This window comes from Gracilinanus agilis, chromosome 3, assembly GCF_016433145.1.
Source record: "Gracilinanus agilis isolate LMUSP501 chromosome 3, AgileGrace, whole genome shotgun sequence".
Taxonomy (NCBI): domain Eukaryota; kingdom Metazoa; phylum Chordata; class Mammalia; order Didelphimorphia; family Didelphidae; genus Gracilinanus; species Gracilinanus agilis.
Window position 1 is genome coordinate 501,681,139 of NC_058132.1, and position 25,875 is coordinate 501,707,013.

A 25,875-nucleotide genomic window follows, 5' to 3' on the forward strand; every position below is an offset into this window, starting at 1 on the left:
CTAAGCCAATGAAGTATGCAGCTTCAACAGGGTGAGGCCCAGGAAGAGGTGTGTGTGGGACCATCAAGGGGCTTGAGGAGGAGCAAACTGGACCAGGATGTAAATGGAGCAGTTCAAAGCTCTCCTGTTGATAGAGACTAATCGGGTCTAGGAGCAGCCCCTGAATTTCCAGGGCAAGATGGGGAAACACAAGCTTTAAAAAATAAATAAATAAAATAAAGGAAAGAGGCCTGGACTGAGTATCTGCTGCCCTCCCTTTAGGATGTTCTTTGGACTGGTAACTAGCCATGTAACCTTTCTGGCCCTCAGTTTTGACCTTTACCCCTGAAGGGCATAGACTAGATAATTTCTGAGATCTCTTCTGACACTTGAATTTAAGGTCTTTGAATTGGACTATTTATGAAAATCCAAAGTGACTAGTCTGTCATAAAATACTCTGCTAATGCGGGGAAGCAACAAAAGTTGTGACCACTTGTATCTAGGAGACTGGCTTTGTGGCTCTGTATTATATAGTAAGTCATAGCGAGAGTTGCTAAATTATGGATTGGAGAGAGGCCAGGGAATTTGCACAAACTCAAGGGTAATTCAACTGTTTCCCTGCAAAGCCAGATAGGATATTAATAGACCCATCTGAACTGGCACTAAGAAATGGAAAGATGCATAGAGAAAAAGCACGTGCTTAGTATGACCATCTGTCAAAACTTCCCATAAATAGCACCTCTGCTATGAAGTCTTCCTGGATTATAACCCAGTCAGAAAATCCTCTCTTCTCTCAATTCCACCAGTACAAATAACAGAACCCACTTGGGGTTGCCATGATGGGTCATCTCATCTCCCCAACGAGATCGTAAGCTCCTGGAGAGCAGCCACCATGCTTTATACATCTTTCCATCTTCCCATAGTGCTCAGCATGGTGCTACCGAAATAAAAAAATAGTAGGTGCTAAATAATAGCGATTGTGGAATGAGTGTGTTTGTTCCTTCAGCCTCATGAGGTACGGTGTTGGGTTTGGTGTTCCCCAGCGGTCACGTCACTAGCTTTGTCTTTGGCTGGTTTTCAGAGACACGCCGTGCTTCCCCCGGCTCCTCAGAGCAGCCTAAGAGACGACCTTGTGACACACGCGAGAAAAGCCATAATTTTCCGGAAGTTCGTGAGGAAGCAGCGCTGTTGCTTCCGGGATTCCCAGCCCCGCCCCGCCCCGCCCTGAAGTGTTCTCAGGTGAAGGAGGTGAAGCCGCATCCCGGCACAGAGGGAGGCAGTTTCCCGAGGATGCTCATCAGGTTGTGACGGGTGGCTGAGGTGGGGGGGGCATGACCTGCGCCCACTCCAAGATGTCCGCACACAGAGACTCCACGGCGTCCAGCCGCTCGATCTGGACAAGTTTTGTGAGCAGCTCCGGGATGCTGTAGCCCGCTGTGCTGATGCGGTCAAAGAGCTGCATGCCGTCCGTCATACCCCCTATTTCATCCCTCTTCAGTCCAAAGCTTTCAGCCAGGTGGCGCCATGTTTTCACGATGGCCTTCTCGGTGTTGTAGGTGGAGCTGAGCATCCTGCTTGTCTTTTCGAGGCAGTCAAATGGTAATTCTGTGGGGCTGAGACCTGGGAAAGCCAAGAGTCCAGGTCAGAAATCATGTGTGTTAAGCAACAGAAGCATAAAATAATTTTTTGAAAAAGTGTATTCCATGGGGGCAGCTAAGGTGGTTTGAGGGATTGAGAGCCAGGCCTGGAGATGGGAGGTCCTGGGTTCAAATACGACCTTGACTTCTAGACACTTTCTAGCTGTGCAACCTTGGGCAAGTCACTTAACCCCAATTGCCTAACCCTTACCACTCTTCTGCCTTGAAAATAATACACAATATGGATCCTAAGCTGGAAAGTAAGGGTTTTATTTCTATCTATCTATCTATCTATCTATCTATCTATCTATCTATCTATCTATCTATCTATCTATCTATCTATCTATCCATCCATCCATCCATCCATCCATCCATCCATCCATCTATCCATCTATCTATCTATCTATCCACACAGTCTTGGGGGCAGTTAGGTGCCTCAGTGGATTGAGAACCAGGACTAGTTAAATCTGGCCTTCAATACTTCCTAGCTGTGTTACTCAGAGCAAGTCATTTAAACCCAGTTGCCTAGCCCTTACTGCTCTACTGCCTTGGAACCAACAACACAGTATTAATTCTAAGGAGAGTTGAAAAAAAGTGTATTCTACAACTCTTTAATTCAGGAATTCTTGATGTAATAATTGTTGACTAATAATAATAATGGTGCAATAATATTGAACAATAATCTCCCAGACTTGGATCTGGGAGATGGACTCTTCAAAGCTAGCAGGTACCTTCTGAGAAAAGAAGCCTTGTCTTGCTCTGCCACCATGTTTGGACTTGGGCATGGAATCGGAGAAGGGCAGCCAGGTGGTATAGTGGATGGAGTGCCTGGCCTAGAGTCAGGATGGCTCATTTTCAAGAATTCATATCTGGTCTCGGACACTTACTTGCTATGTATGACCCTGAGCAAGTTAATCTCTCTTTGTCTTAATCTGTTAGAGAAGGAAATGGCAACCACTCCTATCTTTGCCAAGAAAACCCTAAATGAGATCACTAAGAGTCAGACACAAGTGAAATGACTGAACAGCAACAAATTAAATCAGAGGACCTGGGTTCAAATCCCAGCTCTGTCTGCTACTTACTAGCTGTGATTCTGGGCTCTTTCTGTAGCAATAAGATATACATAAATATATATTTACATATTGTATGGAATATACATAAAGCTTGAAGGTTTCTACAAAGTGCTTTGCTCGAACACACTGCCTTTTTCTTATTCACCAAACTTGAATTCAGAAGATCTGAGTTTGAATGCTTTCTCTGCTAGTTACGACTAGCTGTGTGTCCCTTGGGCAAGTCATATAACCTGTCTCTGTCTTTTTCTTTAAAATGGGGCTAATAAGGCCTGAAGTTTTGTTTGAGGAATGGGTGAGTTAATATAGGTAAAGTTTTGTAAGCTATAAAGCACTCTACATCATCTAACACTATCATTTTTACTCTCCATCACCAGCTGTTTAGATATATCCTTCCATGTTATTTCAAGAAATTCAAAAGTTGGGGTTCCTTTGCTTGTGTCCTACTATGTCATTGGATCCAGTGGTAGCTAACAGTGGCTATTTAGTTAGACTCAGAATGATCCAATTTTGGAATGATCGTGTGGAAAAACAAACAAACAAACAAACAAAAAAGCTGAAGAGTATAATTATAATGGCCAAGACCAGCCCCTGAGAAGAATTGAGAAAATGTACCCCCCTCCCCTCTTTGCCGAGATGGGGAGTTCTGGTGTCTAATATTGCATGTGCCATCAGTTGTAGTCCATGTGCTCATTTGTTTTTTGAGCTATTTCCCCACCACCATCTTTTTAAACAAATCTGCTTCAAGAGACACTTTGGTGTATTGGGAAGAGCTCTGGACCTGTGTTTGAATTCTGCCTCAGATGCTCACTGGCTGTGTGATCTTGCACAAATTACTTGACCTCCCTGAACCTTAGTTTCTTCACCAGTAAATGAGGAAGGTTATCTGTCCTTTATGCCACATACCATCTCTGAATCATATGAAGATGATTCACTGGACAGGGAAGGGGCCAGGGAAATGATGATGATGATGTAAAAACAAAAGATATCAATAAATAAGATTTTAGAAAAAGTTTAAAAAAGGATTTGGCATATGGATTTCTGTTGAAACGTCCCCATAAAGGCCATTGGCAACATTCCTGATAAGTCTGACTCAGGTACCCTCTCATTTGTAGGTAAATGACTCCACAACCATTTATTCCATTAGGCCAAAGGTTCACTCAGATGATAATTTGGTCACATAGTAAAACAGAATTTCGAGCTCATTTTTATAGTACAGTAGAGGAGAAATGACCTGAGAAAGGGGGCAAAGAAGTCAGAAAAGGCCAGTCTGCAGGCAGGGGTCATCTTTCCCCTACTTTGGTGATATATTTTCTCAAATTCTCTTTATTTTGCTTTTCTACCTTTCTAATTTGTCTATTCTCAAGCTTTGGGTTGGCAAAGGTAAAATCTCTGTAGACAAAGCATCCGAGAACAGCTGTGGCTTATTCTTGATCACAGGTGTTTCATTGAGCCATGTCAAGATTGGCCAGCTGTAAGCAGCCAACCTTCAAGTGACCTGATCTGGAGTCATTTGTTTCCAGGGATTTGATGGTGGCACAATTTCTCTGCCACAGCAGGCTTAGTTCTCTATCCAATCCCTGTACTTGAGTTTTTCCTTTGCCCCCAAGTATTCAGGCCTCTCCAGATTTTAGTTCTGAAACTGAACCTAAAAAAGATAAACCCTAGCATAATCTGGAGGGGCAGCAGTGGTAGTTGGGGATAGGTGGAAGGTGGAGGTGGGGCCATTTGGGGGGGAATAGGTTGGATTCACAGCACTAAAGAAGGAGCTATCCTCCACTCTGTTTCTCTCTCTGCAAAGGGGATGCCTCCCCTATCCATTTGTTAAATGCTGCTAACTCCCTAGATGAAAGATGCTACAGGAAGAAGAAAGGACAAATAGCTATACATACTCAGAAGAGGCTATAAACAAAGAAACAAAGCTGTCCTTAGAGGCTCCTTTGTAAAGTAGGCCCAGAAACATTGCTTTCACACAACTTGCTTTTAAAAAAAAAACAACCCACTGAAGTTGTAGAGTCTGAGGATAGGACTTGAATACAAAAACCTCTGGTACATCTAGGGAGTGAATTCTAACCAGTTACTAGCTGAATCTAGTTCCCTTATGGTTCTAGAAAGAAGAAGCATCATTTCCTTCATCCCAAGGATCCTTAATTGTTTTTCTTTTAGAAATGTAAAACAAAAAAAACCCAACACTTAAAATAAGATATTACTATTATTCTAACTTTTCTTAGGGAGACTTAAAATTTTGTCTTTTTTCCATCCTGGAAGAAAAAAATTCTAGAATGTTAGTGACCTCAGAAAATTGTTGCATTTATATATAATAAGGGTGAGGAATAATAGATTTAGCACTAGAAAAAGATTCTGAAGCCATGTAGTCCAACCTTTTAAAGTCCATCATTTTAAAGATGATGAAAATTGGAACAGTTAGGTGGATAGAGACCTAGGCTTGGAGACAGAAAGTCCTGGATACACATATGACCTCAAATACTTCCTAGCTATGTGGCCCTGCAAAAGTCATTTAACCTCAGCTGCCTAGCCCTTACCCATCTTTTGCCTTTAGAAGATAAGGATTAAAAAAAAAGATTATGCAAGCTATGTGTCCAAATTCACATAGGTACTTAAGTGGCAGAAACAGGATTCAGGATTTGAACTTAAGACTTCTGACCCCAAATCTATTAGTCAGTCATGTTATTTAGCATTTTATTATTTAGTATTTCTTATATATAACATATTATATAACAGGTTTATTATATATTTATTAGATATATTATATGTTTATTATATATAATATATAATATACATAATATAAAATACAATAAGTATATAATATATAAGTATAATAAATGTATAATTATAAATATATTACATCTAACTTAACATATAAATATAATAAATTATATAAATATACAGATATATAAAATATATTTATTTATATATAAATTATATAAATACACTTATTATGTATTATATAAATATTACTTCATTATATTATTGTTTAGAATTTGTTATTAAGTATTATTAAGTACCTACTATGTGCCAGGAACTGTGTATTAGGAATATAAAGAAAGGGGCACAAATTGGGTTTATGAGCTCATTTTTTTCTGGCTGGTAATACGTTGATGAATAGAACAAAGAAAGTGGAAGTCTAATCGAGGCTGTGTCTAGTCTCTGTTCAATCTTGTGAACCGAAAGCATGTTTTTCCTAAGTCTTTGTGTTTGTCCTTTTATTATATGCAGAGGAGAGGATCTGTATTACCGGGAAGGCTGTCCTTTAATTTGGAAACTGTTCGAATGGTTTTATTAACTTAACAGTTGGATGGTGGGTATTTTTGTTTTTTCTTTTTCTGTCATTTGGTATATTAAGTCCAGATTTGCATTGTGAACTAAGATGTGTAAAAGTAGCACATAATAATAATAGCTAACGTAGTTTACTATAGGTCAGGCACTGTGAAAAGTACTTCACAATTATTATCGCTTTTGATTTTCACAACAACACTGGGAAGTTGGTGATATCTCCAATTTATGAGAGTAGGAACTTGGGCAAACAAAGATTAAGTGACTTGTCCAAGCAAAGAGCTAGGAAGTATCTGAAGCTAGATTTGATTTCAGGTCCTACTCTTTCCACTGAACCATATAGCTGCCCCAGAGAAAAGGGGAAACCTGGAGAGAGAGGAGTGAGCTAGCCACTTGCCCTCCTCATTAACCAGGGCTTAGAGGAGCAGTCTGGGCAATCATACTAAACCGCTGGCTGCTGCAGAGAAATGGTCAATTTAAGGGTGAGATGTTTTGGGAGGATTTCTAAGGAGTGAGGAGTATGGTTTATTACTCATATAAAAACCTTGGCCTCTCCTCATTTTGCTTCTTCCTCCCTGTGAGTCCCAAAGTTGCAGTGGCCCATTAAAAAAGAAAGCTGAATTTGGTCATCAACATAGTATTACCCTGTGAGTGGTGGGCAGCAGAGTTGAGCTTTCTTTACCCATTCATTTTACATGATGAGTTTCTAAAGATCAGGGACTGTGTTGATGATAGACTGGACCTGTGATTTCAATGGTATAGGTTACTCTCAGCCCAGGAGGCTTCCTCTACCAATGAGGACCAAGATCTCAGCAACTGGAAGTCTTAGAGAGTTGCCGAGAGCACTAAAGGGTTTGCTCAGGGTCACACGGACTCTGCACTTGAACTAAGGTCATCCTGACTAAATCTTTACCCCAGGCTGCCTCTCTTGCAGCACATGGTGGTTCACAAAAATTTTTGATGATGATTGTGGTGCCAACTTGGATTTAGTTTCAAGAGCCATGTATCTCAAACAGAATCCCTTTGCCTTTAGGAAGGGATTATATATATACCTTGAATATATATAATTTAATGCTTAATACATTGTTATTGAACTCAATGTCCCTATTTGTTTNAGCATAATCTGGAGGGGCAGCAGTGGTAGTTGGGGATAGGTGGAAGGTGGAGGTGGGGCCATTTGGGGGGGAATAGGTTGGATTCACAGCACTAAAGAAGGAGCTATCCTCCACTCTGTTTCTCTCTCTGCAAAGGGGATGCCTCCCCTATCCATTTGTTAAATGCTGCTAACTCCCTAGATGAAAGATGCTACAGGAAGAAGAAAGGACAAATAGCTATACATACTCAGAAGAGGCTATAAACAAAGAAACAAAGCTGTCCTTAGAGGCTCCTTTGTAAAGTAGGCCCAGAAACATTGCTTTCACACAACTTGCTTTTAAAAAAAAAACAACCCACTGAAGTTGTAGAGTCTGAGGATAGGACTTGAATACAAAAACCTCTGGTACATCTAGGGAGTGAATTCTAACCAGTTACTAGCTGAATCTAGTTCCCTTATGGTTCTAGAAAGAAGAAGCATCATTTCCTTCATCCCAAGGATCCTTAATTGTTTTTCTTTTAGAAATGTAAAACAAAAAAAACCCAACACTTAAAATAAGATATTACTATTATTCTAACTTTTCTTAGGGAGACTTAAAATTTTGTCTTTTTTTCCATCCTGGAAGAAAAAAATTCTAGAATGTTAGTGACCTCAGAAAATTGTTGCATTTATATATAATAAGGGTGAGGAATAATAGATTTAGCACTAGAAAAAGATTCTGAAGCCATGTAGTCCAACCTTTTAAAGTCCATCATTTTAAAGATGATGAAAATTGGAACAGTTAGGTGGATAGAGACCTAGGCTTGGAGACAGAAAGTCCTGGATACACATATGACCTCAAATACTTCCTAGCTATGTGGCCCTGCAAAAGTCATTTAACCTCAGCTGCCTAGCCCTTACCCATCTTTTGCCTTTAGAAGATAAGGATTAAAAAAAAAGATTATGCAAGCTATGTGTCCAAATTCACATAGGTACTTAAGTGGCAGAAACAGGATTCAGGATTTGAACTTAAGACTTCTGACCCCAAATCTATTAGTCAGTCATGTTATTTAGCATTTTATTATTTAGTATTTCTTATATATAACATATTATATAACAGGTTTATTATATATTTATTAGATATATTATATGTTTATTATATATAATATATAATATACATAATATAAAATACAATAAGTATATAATATATAAGTATAATAAATGTATAATTATAAATATATTACATCTAACTTAACATATAAATATAATAAATTATATAAATATACAGATATATAAAATATATTTATATATAAATTATATAAATACATTTATTATGTATTATATAAATATTACTTCATTATATTATTGTTTAGAATTTGTTATTAAGTATTATTAAGTACCTACTATGTGCCAGGAACTGTGTATTAGGAATATAAAGAAAGGGGCACAAATTGGGTTTATGAGCTCATTTTTTTCTGCCTGGTAATACGTTGATGAATAGAACAAAGAAAGTGGAAGTCTAATCGAGGCTGTGTCTAGTCTCTGTTCAATCTTGTGAACCGAAAGCATGTTTTTCCTAAGTCTTTGTGTTTGTCCTTTTATTATATGCAGAGGAGAGGATCTGTATTACCGGGAAGGCTGTCCTTTAATTTGGAAACTGTTCGAATGGTTTTATTAACTTAACAGTTGGATGGTGGGTATTTTTGTTTTTTCTTTTTCTGTCATTTGGTATATTAAGTCCAGATTTGCATTGTGAACTAAGATGTGTAAAAGTAGCACATAATAATAATAGCTAACGTAGTTTACTATAGGTCAGGCACTGTGAAAAGTACTTCACAATTATTATCGCTTTTGATTTTCACAACAACACTGGGAAGTTGGTGATATCTCCAATTTATGAGAGTAGGAACTTGGGCAAACAAAGATTAAGTGACTTGTCCAAGCAAAGAGCTAGGAAGTATCTGAAGCTAGATTTGATTTCAGGTCCTACTCTTTCCACTGAACCATATAGCTGCCCCAGAGAAAAGGGGAAACCTGGAGAGAGAGGAGTGAGCTAGCCACTTGCCCTCCTCATTAACCAGGGCTTAGAGGAGCAGTCTGGGCAATCATACTAAACCGCTGGCTGCTGCAGAGAAATGGTCAATTTAAGGGTGAGATGTTTTGGGAGGATTTCTAAGGAGTGAGGAGTATGGTTTATTACTCATATAAAAACCTTGGCCTCTCCTCATTTTGCTTCTTCCTCCCTGTGAGTCCCAAAGTTGCAGTGGCCCATTAAAAAAGAAAGCTGAATTTGGTCATCAACATAGTATTACCCTGTGAGTGGTGGGCAGCAGAGTTGAGCTTTCTTTACCCATTCATTTTACATGATGAGTTTCTAAAGATCAGGGACTGTGTTGATGATAGACTGGACCTGTGATTTCAATGGTATAGGTTACTCTCAGCCCAGGAGGCTTCCTCTACCAATGAGGACCAAGATCTCAGCAACTGGAAGTCTTAGAGAGTTGCCGAGAGCACTAAAGGGTTTGCTCAGGGTCACACGGACTCTGCACTTGAACTAAGGTCATCCTGACTAAATCTTTACCCCAGGCTGCCTCTCTTGCAGCACATGGTGGTTCACAAAAATTTTTGATGATGATTGTGGTGCCAACTTGGATTTAGTTTCAAGAGCCATGTATCTCAAACAGAATCCCTTTGCCTTTAGGAAGGGATTATATATATACCTTGAATATATATAATTTAATGCTTAATACATTGTTATTGAACTCAATGTCCCTATTTGTTTCTCTTTTTGATCACGGGATCATCGATTTATGGTTGGAAGGGACCTTAGGTACCATCCAATCCAAGTCCCTCATTTTGCAGAAGAAGAAACCAAAACCCACATAGGAAGTATTTGCTCTTGGTCACATAGGTAGTGAGTAGTATATCTGACATTCTGACCCATGTCCTCTGACTCCAAGTTTAGCACTTTCCCCAGTCTACCAATGGAGCCTTTTACGTGATGGTAACAGAAGATACCTTTAGATGCTGCTGGGTCTAGCTGGACATTACCTGGCAAGAAAAGTGTTTTGAGCTTCCTGTTTTGATAACACACCACAAGGTTGTATGTTTGTGTGTCCATGCTAAGGAGGTGGTAGGAGGGAGAGTTGGTTGGAGAGGACCCCTGTATACAGACCCACTATACATGGAATTGGCCAAAATCAGTTCCTTGCCTCCATTCCTGAGATTGGTTGATCTAGTTCATCCAGAGTATCTGACACATTGGTACATGCCACTTTGCTCAGCTTGCTTCCAAAGAATACCAGAATTCTTCTTCTCCTCCACCTCTTCCTCCTCCTCCTCCTTATTCTTCTTTTTAAAAAAACCTTTATCTTCTGTCTTAGAATAGACACTAAATATTTGTTCCAACACAGAAGAGCAGTAAAGCCTTGGCACCTGGGGTTAAGTGACTTGCTCAGAGTCACACAGCTATTAAGTGTCTGAGGTTATATTTGAAACCAGGATCTCCTTTCTTCAAGCCTGGCTTTCTATCCATAGAAGCACCTAGCTGCCCCAGAATACCAGAAATCTTGAGCCAAACTCTCTTGCTGCTGATAGGAGGTTAAAGGGACCCTAGGACACACCCAGAAGTGAGTTATGATCATGAAATTGGGGTTGACTTGACCTGCGACATAGGGAGTTCCTGAGGAGAAAAACCCTTTTACCTAGGCCAGCTCTGCAACTTAAATCTTAAGAACATTTCTGGAAGCACTGAGAAATGAAGTAATTTGTCAGAATTCAAACTCTGGTTTTCCTGACTGTGGGATGAGCCCTTTATTCAACCTACTGTGTCGCCTCACAGTTATTTACTTTACTTATCTCTCTAATTACTTGGAATGTGCATATCATGTAAGTGATGTCTGACATTGAATTTAGTTTAATTCCACAAGCATTTATTAAATGTCTTCTATTTGCCAGCTACTGTGGCAGGACCTAGGGAGACAGACAAAAGTAAAAAAGACTCAATGCTCACCTTCTGCCACCCCGCACACATTGGCATACACATCAAGGATCTTTTTTCTTCTACTCTGAATCTTTGAGCAAAAACAGAAACAGAAGAAATACATGATTTAATATTTATGGAGAAATGGGTCTAAACAATGCCTGCTAGGGACCCTTCCCAGTGACCCCCTTGACCATTCCCAACTTTGCTCTTCCAAAGTGGAGTCAAGTATGAGGAATTTGGGTGTAGTGAATTTGTGAGCCATTAAAGGCTGGATTAGGCTTGCATCAAAATCTAGTTAAAACATGTTATTTCCTGCAAAGTGGTCTGTTGATACGCACTAACACTGAGGCGATACAGTAAGAAGGAATTAGTTTTCAGTGCACCAGGACACATCCATGCTTAATATCCATGGCCTCATGGAGGAACACTTTGGCACCAGAAGTCATTGTTGAAGGGAAGTTTCTTCCCCATAAATTGCCATCAATCAGGTGACTAGCCATTAGAGATGCCTGGCATCGTTTTAATGTAGTCATAAATTGTGGTATTGGTAAAAGAATGGGGTGGGCACGCCAGAGACTTACCCCAGTTGATTTGTTGTTTGTGGAAGATTTATCCCTTGTCAAATGGACTAATGATAACAAGCACAGCTCTGGGGACCCTTGCTTGTCAACTGCGGCTTCTTCATCACTGTCCATACTCCGGCTAAGGAGCTGTTCATTCTCAGAAGAGGCGTCATTCTCACTGGGGAAAGATAAAGGGAATGTTAATAGCATCTTTCAAAGTGGAATCATCTAAAATTCAATCCCTAGATTGCATTTATTGCCAGCATCAGCACTGCAGGAACACATAACTAATAGATATGTTTTATTTATTCCAAATATGTCAGATCCACAACATTGCATCACCATGCTCCGGCTGAAATAAAGTCACTACCTGGACTGGTCTCAGTATATGCTTTAAGTCAGCTTTGTAAGGTATCCAAAACCCCAGATGGATTTAAGATTCTGATCAAAATGGATATGAATTGGTTCGTATTTGTTTATATAAGGGAAGATCGACATTCAATTTAATTTGATTCGACAAGCATTTATTAAGGACTAGTTATGTGTAATGCACTCTTCTAAGAGTTGGGGATACAGCGTCAGAAACAAAAGAAAAAATAGTCTCTGTCCTCAGTGAGCTTTCTATGGGAAGAGATAATATATATAGATAAATATAATAATAATAGCTAATATTTATATGGCACTTTCTAAGCATCAGGTACTGTGCTAAGCACTTTACAATTATTATCTCCTTTGATCCTCACATCACTCATGAGAAGCAGGCGTTATCATTACTCCATTTCACAGATGAGGAAACTGGGGCAAACGGAAGTTAAGTGACTTGCCCAGAGTCACACAGCTGGGAAGAATCTGAGGCCATATTTGAATTCCTATCTCCCTGACCCCAGGCCCATCATTCTATCCACCATGCCAAAAGACAATTTTGGGAGGAAGGACACACTAACATTTGACTTCTCCAAGGTTAAACTACTGGTAAATGGCATAATCCAGGCTTGAACATCTGACTAAATCTGATACTCTTTCTATTGTACCAAAAATCTTGAGAAGCAAGAATGACAGGTCAGATCTAATAAGATGACTTTTAATAGGGATAAATATGAAGTCTTATATTTGGGTTAAAAATAATCAACTGCACAAGTGGATGATAGAAGGATGGAAAAGCTCTGGCTAGACATCAGTTCATGTGAAAAAAGAGATAGGTTTTGCTTTTGTTATTGTTGTTTTAATGGAGTACAGGGTCAATAAGAATGAACATGATAACATGGCCCCAAACTCAATGCTGTCTTTGGCTGCACAAAGGAAGACAGAATCAGGGAGGTGAGTATCACATTGTATTCTATCTAAGTCAGATGTTTGGCATTTATTAAAGAGAATTTGCCAGACACCATACTGAGAGCACTAGGGATACAAATACAAAGAAAGGCAAAAAACCCTCCGTACTTGCCCTACAGGAGTTCATATCCTAATGGCAGTGGCAACACAAAAATAACTAGAAAGATACAAGCTATATTTAGAGTAGATGGTCATCTCGAACGGGAAGGCATTAGAATATTAGGAATGAGATAGACCAGAAGATCAGCTTTGAATTGACTCTTTAAGTATGCCAGGGAAGCTAAGAGGCAGAGAAAATGGTATCCTGGTAAATGTTTAAAGCCAGCTTCCCAGAAAAAAGTGGGGACAACATATATTCAAATTTATTCTGCTTTATTAACATGTTCTTCATCACTTTATTAAGTTTAAAAAACAAAACAATAAATCAGGCTTCGACTGGTAGTATTTGATGATTTCTGAGTTGTAAGCCTAACAGCTGGGTCGCATGAGCTCCAACACACTCTTGAGCAAAGATGGCTCCAACATGCCCCATGGGCAAAGGGGAGAGGGCAGAATATTCCAAGGCTCTCTCCCTTTGCTGAATGGTTGATTGCATAGAGGTGAGTAAAATGTAGAAGGTAAGAGGGGATCAGGTTACAAAGAACCATACCTGCCAAACCAAGGACTTTGTGTTTGATACTTGTGCATAAGATGGAGCCTCAAAGTCCAGTGAGATTAGGGGAAGGGTATGGTCAGGCTGAATGCTTTAGAGAAATGATCTTAGCAGCTGAGTATATTTCTATATGCCACATTTAAGAAAGGGACACTAGAAAATTGGAGCCTATTCAGAAGAAGGAGTAAGAGAAATGGAAACATCATTTGAAGGAACTTAGCAGGTTTAACCAAGAAAAGAAAATTTACAAGGGACATAGTAGGTATCATTAAGCGTTTGAATGCTTGTCTCAGCTTGTTATATTTGGGCTTGGGGGGTAGACATTTTTTAAAAAAAGGGTAGAGATAACAGAAAGGAAGACTTAGTCTATGTTAGAAAAGCTTGTCAGATGTCCACTTTTCGATAAGCATCACTTCTATCCAGCCTACAGAATCCTTATCATAGGGAGGGGAGGGATGAGCCAAATCTCAAGTGAGGGATGATTTGTCTTCTCGACCCACAAGTCTCCCTGCCAAGCTCCAAAATAGCTACCTGGGTCAGGTTTCCAATCCAAAGCATGTGAGCACTGGGCTTTAAGCTAGCAAAGCTGTGTTGTTCAGAAAAAGCTCTTCCACAGCTCATTAAAATCATACAAAATATATGAAAACAATATTCTTTCATAAGGATTTTGCTCTTCTTTTGTGGTTTGGCTGAAGCCTTAAGAAAAGGATTATATTCGTGGGTAACTGGGTTATAGCAATAAAGCCCACACTCAAGAACAACCCTGGAGGCACAGTGATAAAATGAAAATAAAAGGAATGGATGATGTGCCCACTTTCTAATTTGATCTCAAACTCTCGTGGGGAGTCAGCTCAGATGCACATCCATTGTCTGCCTGTGACAGAAGGCAATGGTGAAAGAAGGGAACTGACAAGTCCACTCCCATGTCCCTTATTCAGATCCATTAACTAACGACTTCAGAGCAGGCAGAAAAAGATAAGACCAGTGCTTTGGTGTGGCTTTTAAGGTCCCATTTTCAAGTTTCTATTTTTTCTAGAACATATGCTTTAAAAGATATTCCCTGCACACTCATATCCTAATAAGTTCCCTAATGGCATGGACTTTTTGCTTCATTATTTGTTTACTTCCTGTCTTTCCTTTCTCTTCTCCTCTCCTCTCCTCTCCTCTCCCCTCTTCTCCTTTCCCCTCCTTTCCTCTCCTCTCNTTTTCTAGAACATATGCTTTAAAAGATATTCCCTGCACACTCATATCCTAATAAGTTCCCTAATGGCATGGACTTTTTGCTTCATTATTTGTTTACTTCCTGTCTTTCCTTTCTCTTCTCCTCTCCTTTCCTCTCCTCTCCTCTCCTCTCCTCTCCTCTCCCCTCTTCTCCTTTCCCCTCCTTTCCTCTCCTCTCCCCTCTTCTCCTTTCCCCTCCTTTCCTCTCCTCTCCTCTCTTCTCCCTTCTTCTCCTTTCCCCTCCTTTCCTCTCCTCTCCTCTCCCTTCTTCTCCTTTCCCCTCCTTTCCTCTCCTCTCCTCTCCTTTCTCCCTTTCTGTCTCTTCCTCTTTGTCTCTCTGTCTCTCTGTGTCTCTGTCTCTGTCTGTCTCTGTTTCTCCCTCTCTCTCTCCAGTGCCTGGCACATAGCAGGCACCTGATGGATACTTGCTCACTGACTGATTGATTGTTCCCTTGGTCCCTACATTAAACTCCAATTAGTGGACTGCTGCACCCTGTATTCCATCTAGATCTCTCTCCTTATTCTTATTTTGAGAACAGGAAAGTTGGGGAAAGCAGCAGAGAAGAAAATATTACCACAGAAATGAGTAAACAAATTCCAATCATGACTCTTCAACAGGATTATTTCTATATCTAGTGATTAAAAATCAAATTCAAGACTCCAAATGCTGAAACATTGAACTCATTCATAGATGTTAATGGCCAGATGTAAATATGAATATTAGTTAACGAGAGGTTATTTATATAGCAGACAATCGTAGGGCATTTCCCAGGAAATGACTTTACTGTTCCATTGACATTTACCATGAATTTTTATTTAATGCTATATAAAGATTTCATCATAGAAGCCTCCTCCTTGCCCTCATGACAGGGTTGTAGTTGTCCAAACTTGATCTGTCAGAGCTTACAGAGCTGTGTAATGGAAAAAAACCCCACTAGGCTATTAGCAGTCCTTATTAGACTATGATCAGACTATTAGATCAGATCATGTCTTCCTGTCCTCACTGCCCTGTCTCAACCCCAGGTCCCCCAAGTAATTGAGCCAAGAAAAGGAGCCAGAGTCCATTAAAGCTCCCACTTCTCCATTCAATTGTTTAGTCATGTTTCTCACATTCAACACTCGTTAAGTCCCAGCTCCTAGCTCCCTGACCTTGGACTTCACCTCAGCCTCCTCATCTGCAAAGTCAGTGTTTGAACGAAATGATCTGTAAGGCTCTTTTAGCTCCAAGAGTCTGCTTGAAGCAAAATGACTTGGGAGGAGCTATCTGAGCAGATGCTGAGATGCTTGCAGTCAGGACAGGGAGTGGTGTTCAAATGTAGTCTCCAACATTCACTAGTTGTATGACCCTAGGCAAGTCCCTTAACTTTAGTTTTCTCATCTGTAAAAAAAATGGGAGTAATAATAACCTCTGTTGCCCAGGGTTGTTATAATATTTGTAAAGCACCTTGCAAACCTTAAAGAACTAAAATTATTATTATTGTGACTTTTGGATAGCCCTGAATAATCATGAAATTTTTCTTTTTCTCTGCCTTCAACTTCTTTCCATTGATTCTAATTCTTCCTTCTGGGACTGAAGAGAATAAGCCTAATCCCTCGTCCATATGCTAGCCTTCCAGTGCTGGAAGACATATATCATAACCCCCTAAGTCTTCTCTTTTTCAGACTAAATGTACTTAGTTCCCATAATTAATCCTCACACGACTTGACCTCCAGTTGCTTCAACATCCTGGCTATTGTCTGCAGGACACATTACAGCCATTCAATACCATTCCTAAAATATGACAGTAAGAACTTAACATGATACTTCTCCAGATGTAGGTTGATCAGAGTAAGGGACAATGGGAATCTGGTCTCAAGCACTATACTTTCCTTAGGGTTTGGGTTACATTAGCTTTTTGGATTACCAGGTCCCACTGTGGTTTCATTTTGAGTTTGCAGTCCTCTAAAGCGCCCATTTCTCCATTCAGTTGTCTAGTCGTGCTTCTCACATTCAATATTTGTGAAGCTGTTTTTTTTTTACCCCCAGTATAGAACTTTACATTAATTCCTGTCAAATTTTGACTCATTCAGTTCAGCTCATCCTTCTAGTATGTTGAGCTTTTTTTGGCTACTTACTCTTGGTCACACAATTTTATGCCATATTCAGATTTGGCAAAGTACACCCCTCTATGTCATCTAAGATCCAGTCACCTTCCCCCTGAATAGATAATACTCTCTTGAACTTGTGTGCTTTTATTAGGTTGATCAAATGAGATAACACATGTAAAGGGCTTTGCAAACCTTAAAGTATTATATAAATATTAATTATTAATTATTCAACTTTATTATTAGAAATGAAATATGTTGATTTGGTGCTTGATTAATATATTACTAACTAAAAATTAAATTGAATATTTATTCTTTTTTTTAACCCTTACCTTCTGTCTTAGAATCAATACTGTGTATTGGTTCCAAGGCAGAAGAACAGTAAGGGCTTGGCGATGGGGATTAAGTGACTTGCGCAGGGTCATACCGCTAGAAAGGGTCTGAGACCAAATTTGAATCCGGGACCTCCTGTCTCTAGGTCTGGCTCTCAATCCACAGTTGCCTCTGTGAATATTTATTCTTAATTATTGTTGTGATTGTAATTCCCCTTTGCTTTTTGTACCTTGCTTAACCTGATTCTTACTCATTCTTTAAAGTCCAACTCATAGACTACTTATTCCAAGAAGGAATCCCTTGGATCTGTTATGGTCTCAGATAGCTCCTTGTTTTCTAACTCTTTAATGAATCCTAAGACATGGAATCCTGTGCATTATAGCTCTCCATATTGGTGTTATGCCCATTAGACTGTAAGTTCCTTCAGGGCAGAGGCCATGTCTAAGCTTTGAGTCTCCCTGGATGCCATACACAGTGTTGCCTAATAAATCTTTGTTATGTGTCAGTTGGGGTTGTCATCATATTTCTTTCCTCAAAGGGCAGAGAATTTGCTTTATTTTGTTGGATAAAAATGTGTCTTGTTAATTCATTATCGGACTGTTGAGCCAATCTTGTGGCTTTCACCATTACAGATACCAAATGGGTTTTTCTCTTAAATCCATTCTTTTTTCCACCTAGAAATTGCATGCATTGGATTGGGAGATGTAGACTGATGAGGGAAATGGGACCATGGCTTTCCTAATCTCGGCCTTATGTCTTTCTTCATTCATTAGGAGAACTGTAGCTTTGTGATTTGGCTATTCAAAACAAGCAAGCAGTACTATAAAACTTTATGCTCTAAACCAGCCTCTGATCCCAGCTACTAGGCTAAGGAGGCAAGAATCTAAGGAGGTAAATCCAGACTTTGATGACTTAATCCATAGTAATTCAGTAATTCACTAACCTCTAGCATCAGCTAGCATGGCCTGTACTCATCAGGGTCCTTCCTCAGCCCAGCCCCAGTAAGCTGGGGACTCTCCTTGCTATCCTTTGAATTCCCAAGCCCCTCAGCAGAAGCCTGGAGCACTGAACCGGATAGAATGATTGGTGTGGTTAACTTCTGAGCTCGCTAAGTGGCTGGCTTCCTCCATTGTCTTTCTTGTTCCCTGCCAGGAGCTGCCTCTAAGCTTGGCCACTTAACATCATTTAAAGCATCTCTGACACCCAGTCTGACCTCACCTCTTGGCAGTCTTTGCTGGCGTTGCTGTCAACTTCTCGAACTCATCCTTCTCAGCAAAAATCACGACGTTCTCTGCAGGTGAATAGGAGGATTTATGGAGAGATGAGTTGAAAGTGATGCTGGGCCTCTGGGAGAGTAAGCTACCTTGTTGGCAGTCTGTGTGTGCCAGGTAAATCCCCCTGAATGATTGCTATTCTTCTAATTATTCCCCGAGGATTAAGTAAAATTTGGGTGCTCCAGATACCACTTCCCCTAGTCTCTTTTCTAAATGGCACAAGAGCTTAAGCAATTAGGAGGGAAGGCTGTTCAGGGGTGTCTGATAAAAGGGAAATGTAATCCCTACTGGTCTCCAGGAGAAAGCGTAAAAGCATAGAGCAGTTTGTTCAAACCTTGAATTTCTTTTTTCTCTTCTTGTTTGCTGACTTGGGCTTCTACACTTTTCACAGAGTGGCTGGTGCAGCAGGCTGGAACATGAATAAGAAATTCATTAGTGGCCATACTTAGGGGTTTCAGAGAGTAAACAGGTGTCATTTTTCATGGAGATGTCATGAGTTGGGGGTAAGGCATGCTACCTTGGGCAGAAGGCTTTGTCTTCATGATGTAAAACATGATGATGAGGACGATGGCAATAGCCATGATGAAGATGGTGGACATGGCAATGATCAGAGCAGTGGCCAGGTGCCCTTGTCCTGAGAGATCTGCTGGAGTCAGAGAAATGAAGGAGGAAATGAGTCTCATTGGATGGCTATAAAGAAACTCTTGCTGAAAATTGAATTGTTGACTTAGTTGACTTTAGTCCTGGAAAGCCAGGACTAAAATAGAGCTGATTTCTACTTTTATTCCTAAGAACTCATGAAGTTGATTTGGTCCTAAGACCAGCTTTGACCATGACATCATGTGTTGTTGTTTCCCCAATTGAATGTAGCTTTTATAGACTTTTTTTTTAAAAACCCTTAACTTCTGTGTATTGGCCCCTAGGTGGAAGAGTCGTAAGGGTAGGCAATGGGGATCAAGTGACTTGCCCAGGGTCACACAGCTGGGAAGTGTCTGAGGCTGGATTTGAACCTAGGACCTCCTGTCTCCAGGCCTGACTCTCAATCCACTGAGCTACCCAGCTGCCCCAACTTTTATAGACTTTCACAGGAGACACAGGATTCATTTCCACTCCTATTTCCCAGGCTCCTTTTCTTGGCTCAATTATTTTGGGGACCAGGGGTTGAGGCAGGGTGCTGAGGACAGGAAGATAGACAACATAAAGCAGTGAATTAACTAAAATGCAATCCAGGTTTCTGGACTTCTATCACAATATTATGCTCCAGTTCCACTGAGACCTTGAGAATGTTTCCTCAGCCCTGAAAAAGGGAGGATAGAAATGCTATCTCCACCACCACAAGGACTCAGACTTCCTGTGGAGTTCTTTGGGATGAAAGTGTGAAAGGGACACCAGCGGAAACACAAGATCAGTGTCTCTGTTTTGGGCCAGCCACCTTGGGCTTGTCTCACAAAGTGCTGTCATCTCCTCAGATATGCTGTTCTTCATTAGTCTGTACAGAGCGTTCTATACAATGACAACAATGGGATAAAGGTCATCTCACAGACTGACTTATAAACTCTCCCATTGATCTGACTGTATTTTTATGGCAATTCTACCTCTGCAGGTGTCTTCCTCCCTCCTCCTCCCCTCCAAGGACCATTGCCCTGATGAGTTCCTTCCTTTATTGAGGATGGGCATTAATTACAAAAGCCAGTTTTAATTATGTGAAGGAAATCTTGCAGAAGTTCTCATAAGCCAAGATACTACTCTCTCCCCACACCAAGAAGCAAGTTCACCCAAGTGGACATCCTGAACACACACGTGGTTCTGGTTGATGGAAGAGCTCCAACCTTGTGTCCAGAACCGGGTACCCCCTCTGGCAACCTAACCATATACTTTTTCCTTTGGATTAATGCTCCATAGGGAGCAGTTCTGCTGATGAGAGGACTGCATGCAGGGTAATTGGTCTCCGTATGTGAGTTTAAGAGCATGTGTAACAGTTTTGGTTGCCAGGTATGGATGATATAATCTTTTTAATATTCTTAGCATTGTGCATTACTTCCCTTGAGCCCTGATGAAAATGAGATTCATATATCTCCACAAGGTTTCCTGGCTTAATCCTCCACAAAAGTCCATGGGTGGGTCAGGTTTTAAAGGCAGAGAAGGGGGTTGTCTCACGAAAGACATTAAACTACTCAGTTTTTAAAATGTTGAAATGATGGAATGTAGTAAGGGCAAGGTCAGCGGCAAAGAGGACATAGCACTGGAGTCTTGCTTGAGAGAAATATTAGGCTTTGGAGTATAAGAGAATCTAACCCTTCTCAACCATTACAAACCCAAAGGTTTAGGGGTAGTAGCTGTGGTTATTAAAATGAATATTCAAGGACTAAGGTGAAGTAATTATCATGAAAGCTTGCTATAGAGTTAAAAAAGCAGCAGAGACCTATCCACAGAGTTTCCCTCTACTCTTCCATACTGAATGAGGACAGAGTGCTGGCCTGGGAATCATGGAACCCTGGGTTCAAATCCTTCCTCTGGCTCTTATTAGCTTCGTGACCATAGGCAAGCTACTCTACCTCTCTGGGTGTCAATCCCCTCATCTGTAGACCAGGAACCATAATATTTAAAGCACTTAACATGAGAAACTATGTAAGTATGCACTCTGCAAACCTTAAAGCCCCATAAAGCTGGCAACTGTTAACTTCTTAGTTCTTTGCTTATTAATTCAAGACCCTTCTGTCAGACACACCACTTTTATACTACAACCACACATTGCAGAGATGAAGAGAAAGATGGGGAGGGGAAGGTTTCCTGTTAATCGATATCTTTAGGAAACTGTTAGGACCCTGAAAAAAACTTGCTCTTCTTTAGAACACAGGCTAATGGCTACAGGACACACACAGAGTGATCAATCCTGTGCCACACTAGGATAATTATTAACTTCCAGCAACCCAGCCCAGCTTAGTGGATTAACTCATGTTAGAAAAGTGATTTGAGGTGGGGAAAACTCTTCAGGAGCATTACTAATAATTATTTCCTCTCTTCCTCTTAACTTTCATCCAACCTACCCCAGATTTCTGAGGATGTTAAATCCAGAAGATCAATACCCAAGCACTTTCCTTACCTTTATGGGCATGCTGGAAAGGAGAGCTGGTGCTGGTGCCAGAGGTACCTGGGAGACTGGCGGAAACTCCAGAGGTGGCTCCCACACCTGTGAGGGGAACAAAGTTGCCATAAGTTCCTCTGAAGTTCTCTTGGGAAGGATCCCACTCTTGAGTGATTGAGCAAAGGAGATACTGCAATGCAGGGGTGAGGCCAGGGGAACTTCAGTTTTTTGGAATGTCATCTGCTCTAAAGGAGATTTCACAACTTTGGTTGCTTTTTTTTTTTTTTAACCAACCAAACAACCAAACAAAACTCAAACAACTAACCTTCTCCTAAAACCAAACCCCAGCTTTTTGGGGGCTTTCACAAACCCCAGGAAGGAACTTTTCCAATGAATGTTGATAAAGCATTTTAAAATCTGTAAACAATTGTTATATTGTAGAGCTAACAGAAGGCTTTGGCCTGGTTCCCGTGTAGTGACAAGTGACTAATTCAGTCGCTTAGAGCTAAAATGTATTTTGTAGTTCTACAGAAAAATGATTTATGGAACACCCCTCTAATGGGGGTGAAGAGGGTTGGGGTGAGGAGGGGAATGGAAATGGATACTATAGTAAGATGGAAGACTGGGAATTTTGTTCTTTGAAAAAATTGATATGGACAGATCTACCAAAGTAAAGGCAAGGACTGGACAAACAATGGTATTTTATTTTTTTGGGGGGGTTTGTCCTTTGGTTGTTACGATCAATAAAAATACCTGTGTCTCTTTAAACTTCTTTCTTTTTCTGCTTTTTTCTTTCTTGGTTTACATTACAGTCTGTGTGACTGGGACATGGAAAAGCAGGCTATGAATGAAGGTTAAAATCACCCCACTTTGATAAATCATGGTATCCCACAATTTGAGATTTGGAAGAGACTTCAGGGATCTAGTACAACCCATATAGGAAAGGAATCTCTGCTGTAAAATTCCCCCAAAGTGTTTTCTGTTTGAAAAGTTCCAGTAAGGGGGAACCTACCTCCTTTCAAGGTAACCTATTTCAATTTTTCCCCTAATCCTTACCTTCTAGAATCAATATTGAGTATCCATTCCAAGGCAGAAGAAATGGTAAAGGCTAGGCAATGGGGATTAAATGACTTGTCTAAAGTCACACAGCTAGGAAGTGTCTGAGGCCAGATTTGAACCAGGACCTCCTGCCTCCAGGACTGGCACTTTATCAATTGAGCCAACATTTTACCTTTTAAACAGTTCTAATTGTTGGGAAATTTTTCCAGACATCAAACCCAAATTGACTTCTTGTAACTTCTACCCATTCTACCTACTCCTGGGTGGGGACGAGGGCACTCTGGGGCCAAACAGATCCAGGCAATTAATTTCCTTTAACCAATTCTTAAATAAGAATTTCTCTTTTTTTCTTGATCTGTCAGTATCCCAATATATCTTACACACACACACACACACACACACACACACACACACACACACACACACACACACGAATAAATATCTCTACCTCTATATCTATGTTGGGACAGTTAAGTGGCACACAGTAGATAGAGCACTAAGTCTGGAATCAGAAAGATGAGTTCAAATTTGACCTCAGACACTTATTGGCCATTTGACTCTGGGTAAGTTACTTAACCTCTGTTTCCTTCAGTTTCCTCAACTGTAAAGTAAATGCCAAAGAAACACCTAACTCCCAGGGTTGTGAGGATGAAATGAGCTATTTGTAAAGTGCTTAGTACTTAGTAGGTGCTTAATAAAATAGTTGTTTACTCCTTCTCTCCCTCTCTTCTTCCTTCCTATCTTTCCCTCTTTCCTCTTTCCTTCCTTCTTCCTTCTAGCCCAATTTAGGAGAAACAGTCTTGGTTTTATTCATCTTCCAGTGCCTAACATAGTGTCTTAGTAAGCCCTTAATAAATGTTTATTGATGGATTGATTTTCTCATGCAACAAACACTTCCCAGAGAAACAAGATTCTGGAATGGGGAAATCTCTTTTAATATTGAATATTACAATACCTTGGTGAAAATGTAGACATTGTTCCCTTTCTTCTCCCTAATAACCCTGAAATCATCTTTTAAAAAGCAGCACAGAAATCTTTAGGGGGTTGTTGAAGGAGATAAAGCAACTTTCAGATAATTACTTTGGGCCCAAGTTTCTTCACCTTTTTTTGAGTCATGGACCTCTATGGCAGACTGATGAAGTCTATGGACCCCTTCTCAGAAAAATGTTGTTAAATAGTGCTTGGTTCACCAGCACATTTACTAAAATTGAAACAATACAGAAAAGATGAGCATGTCCTGTGTAAGGGTATGGAAATTCACGAAGTGTTCCCTATTTTAAAAAAACCAACTTGCTAAATAGTTGAAGGAAATGCTAAATTTCAGTTAGTTGATAATGAAAACAACAACAAAACAATTTTTTCCCCAGCCCCAGGAGCCCTTAGTGGTTTAGGGATCACAGGCTAGGGACCCTTATTCTGGATCTAGAAAAACCATAGAGAAAAATGTCTGCTCAGTTCACCTGTCTAGAAGGCACAAAGGCTGGCATGTTTGGGGAGGTGATGTCAGACCATCGTGAATAATAGCAGCTTTTAGCACAAATACAAACTGTACAGAATGTTTTAAGAGGAGTAGGCAAAGGAGCGGCAGGCTGACTTATTTGGGCAGGTCTGTGTCACAACTGAAAAATGGCAAATGCTATAATATTCTGCTGTTCTGCTAAGTACCATAAAGTCTCTCAGGCCCTAGCCCATCACTCAGGTTAGACAGGAAATTAAACTGTCTGCTAGTATATGAAAAATGTCATACAGCCTGCTAAGAAGCAAAATATACATGCTCTTTAAATAACGAACCTTAATGTTATGAAACATTGCATAGCATGAAACAGTGCTCTATCAAGAAGATGATATATGCACTTTCAAGCTAATAACTTTGCAACCAAAATGAGTTTCAAAGGACTTTCCTTCTAAATATGGGGATTTAAAAAAGAATGAGAGAATCAAACTTGCTCAGAATGTCAAGGGAAGGGATATGTTTTCCTACTTTGTCATCTATTAAATCCAGACCCAGATTTGAATTTTAGAAAACTCCCAAACAGAGTCATTTATTAAAGCAGGCCCCTTTCAAAACCAAATGAAAAAGAGCTTTTGAAAGATTTATGTAGGCTTAATACTTGTCTCTAGGGCCTGTTCTAGGGTCCATAGATTCTTCAGAGATTCCTGTTCTTTGCCCCTTTACACCATACACTATCAGCTGAGGAATTTTCTTAAATGTTCTGGCTAGCTACTCTTCTCCTTGGAGGCTCGTTGGAGCCAAGGGATCCATCATGGAGGCTTGCCCTAGCTCAGTTCTATGAATTTCCTTTGCAAAAAGTCTTCTAATCTGACACTAATGACCCTATTGTCAACTCTTATTGTTTCTCAGTTTCATTTTTAACTTTTCCCCCTTTTCCTCTCTTATTCTTGACTTTGAGCCATTTTATTGGTTCTCCACCAGAGAATGGTGAAATGATCAAAATCAATTTTGTATTATTTTCTTATTGATCCTGTTTACAGTTAATTGATAGTGACCTGTAACTGCATTAGTCATGGGTCTCTATCTTTGAACTTCGTTCAGATTTCAGCTGGCTTGTAATGGATTAAGTTTAGAAAGCCAGTTATCCTATGAATCATGGCTCTATTCTTGCCTCGAGGAATTTAGCTAACTTTGGGGGATTCTGTTTGTTGTAAGGAGGGGTCTGACCTAATATCTACACCGAGGTGAGTCTGCCTTCCTTCCTTCCTTCCTTCCTTCCTTCCTTCCTTCCTTCCTTCCTTCCTTCCTTACTTCCTTCCTTCCTTCCTCTCTCTCTCTCTCTTTCTCTTTCTCTCTCTCTCTCTCTCTCTCTCTCTCTCTCTCTCTCTCTCTCTCTCTCTCTCTCTCTCTCTCTCTCTCTTTCTTTTTCTTTCTCTTCTGTTTTAGAATTCATACAAGTGTTGGTTCCAAGGCAGAAGAGTGGTAAGGGCTAGAAAATTGGGGTTAAGTGACTTCTCCAAGATCACACTATTAGGAAGCATCTGAGTTTAGATTTAAACCCAGGTTCTCTTGATTCTAGACCTAGCATTCTATCCACTGAGCCACCTAGCTACCCTTGTGATGGGCCTTTTTGACTTTAGACCTGGCACTCTAGCCACTGTACCATCAACTGCCCCTTGTTCATTTTAAAACAGTTCAAAGGATTATAGATTTAGAAGGGACTTTAGAGGCTACCTAATTTAACTACCTCATTTGCAGATAAGGAAACTGAGATGTAGGGA

General features: G+C 40.2%; 1 protein-coding gene and 1 non-coding gene across 2 annotated transcripts in view; one reads left to right on the forward strand and one right to left on the reverse strand.

Annotated features, from left to right (window-relative positions):
- Positions 1–1,276: 1,276 nt before the first annotated feature.
- Positions 1,277–25,875, reverse strand: part of EDAR (ectodysplasin A receptor) — a 107,362-nt gene continuing 82,763 nt past the window's right edge. The window contains exons 4-10 of the mRNA XM_044669321.1: positions 21,601–21,687; positions 19,015–19,143; positions 18,832–18,906; positions 18,442–18,514; positions 11,619–11,778; positions 11,065–11,125; positions 1,277–1,599 (exon numbers count right to left, since the gene is read on the reverse strand). Of these exons, the coding sequence (XP_044525256.1) occupies positions 1,277–1,599; positions 11,065–11,125; positions 11,619–11,778; positions 18,442–18,514; positions 18,832–18,906; positions 19,015–19,143; positions 21,601–21,687 (908 nt within the window). The remainder of the gene's footprint in view (positions 1,600–11,064; positions 11,126–11,618; positions 11,779–18,441; positions 18,515–18,831; positions 18,907–19,014; positions 19,144–21,600; positions 21,688–25,875) is intronic.
- LOC123243404 lies at positions 23,819–23,920 on the forward strand. The gene has a single exon (XR_006505938.1). It is a non-coding gene; the product is annotated as a U6 spliceosomal RNA (small nuclear RNA).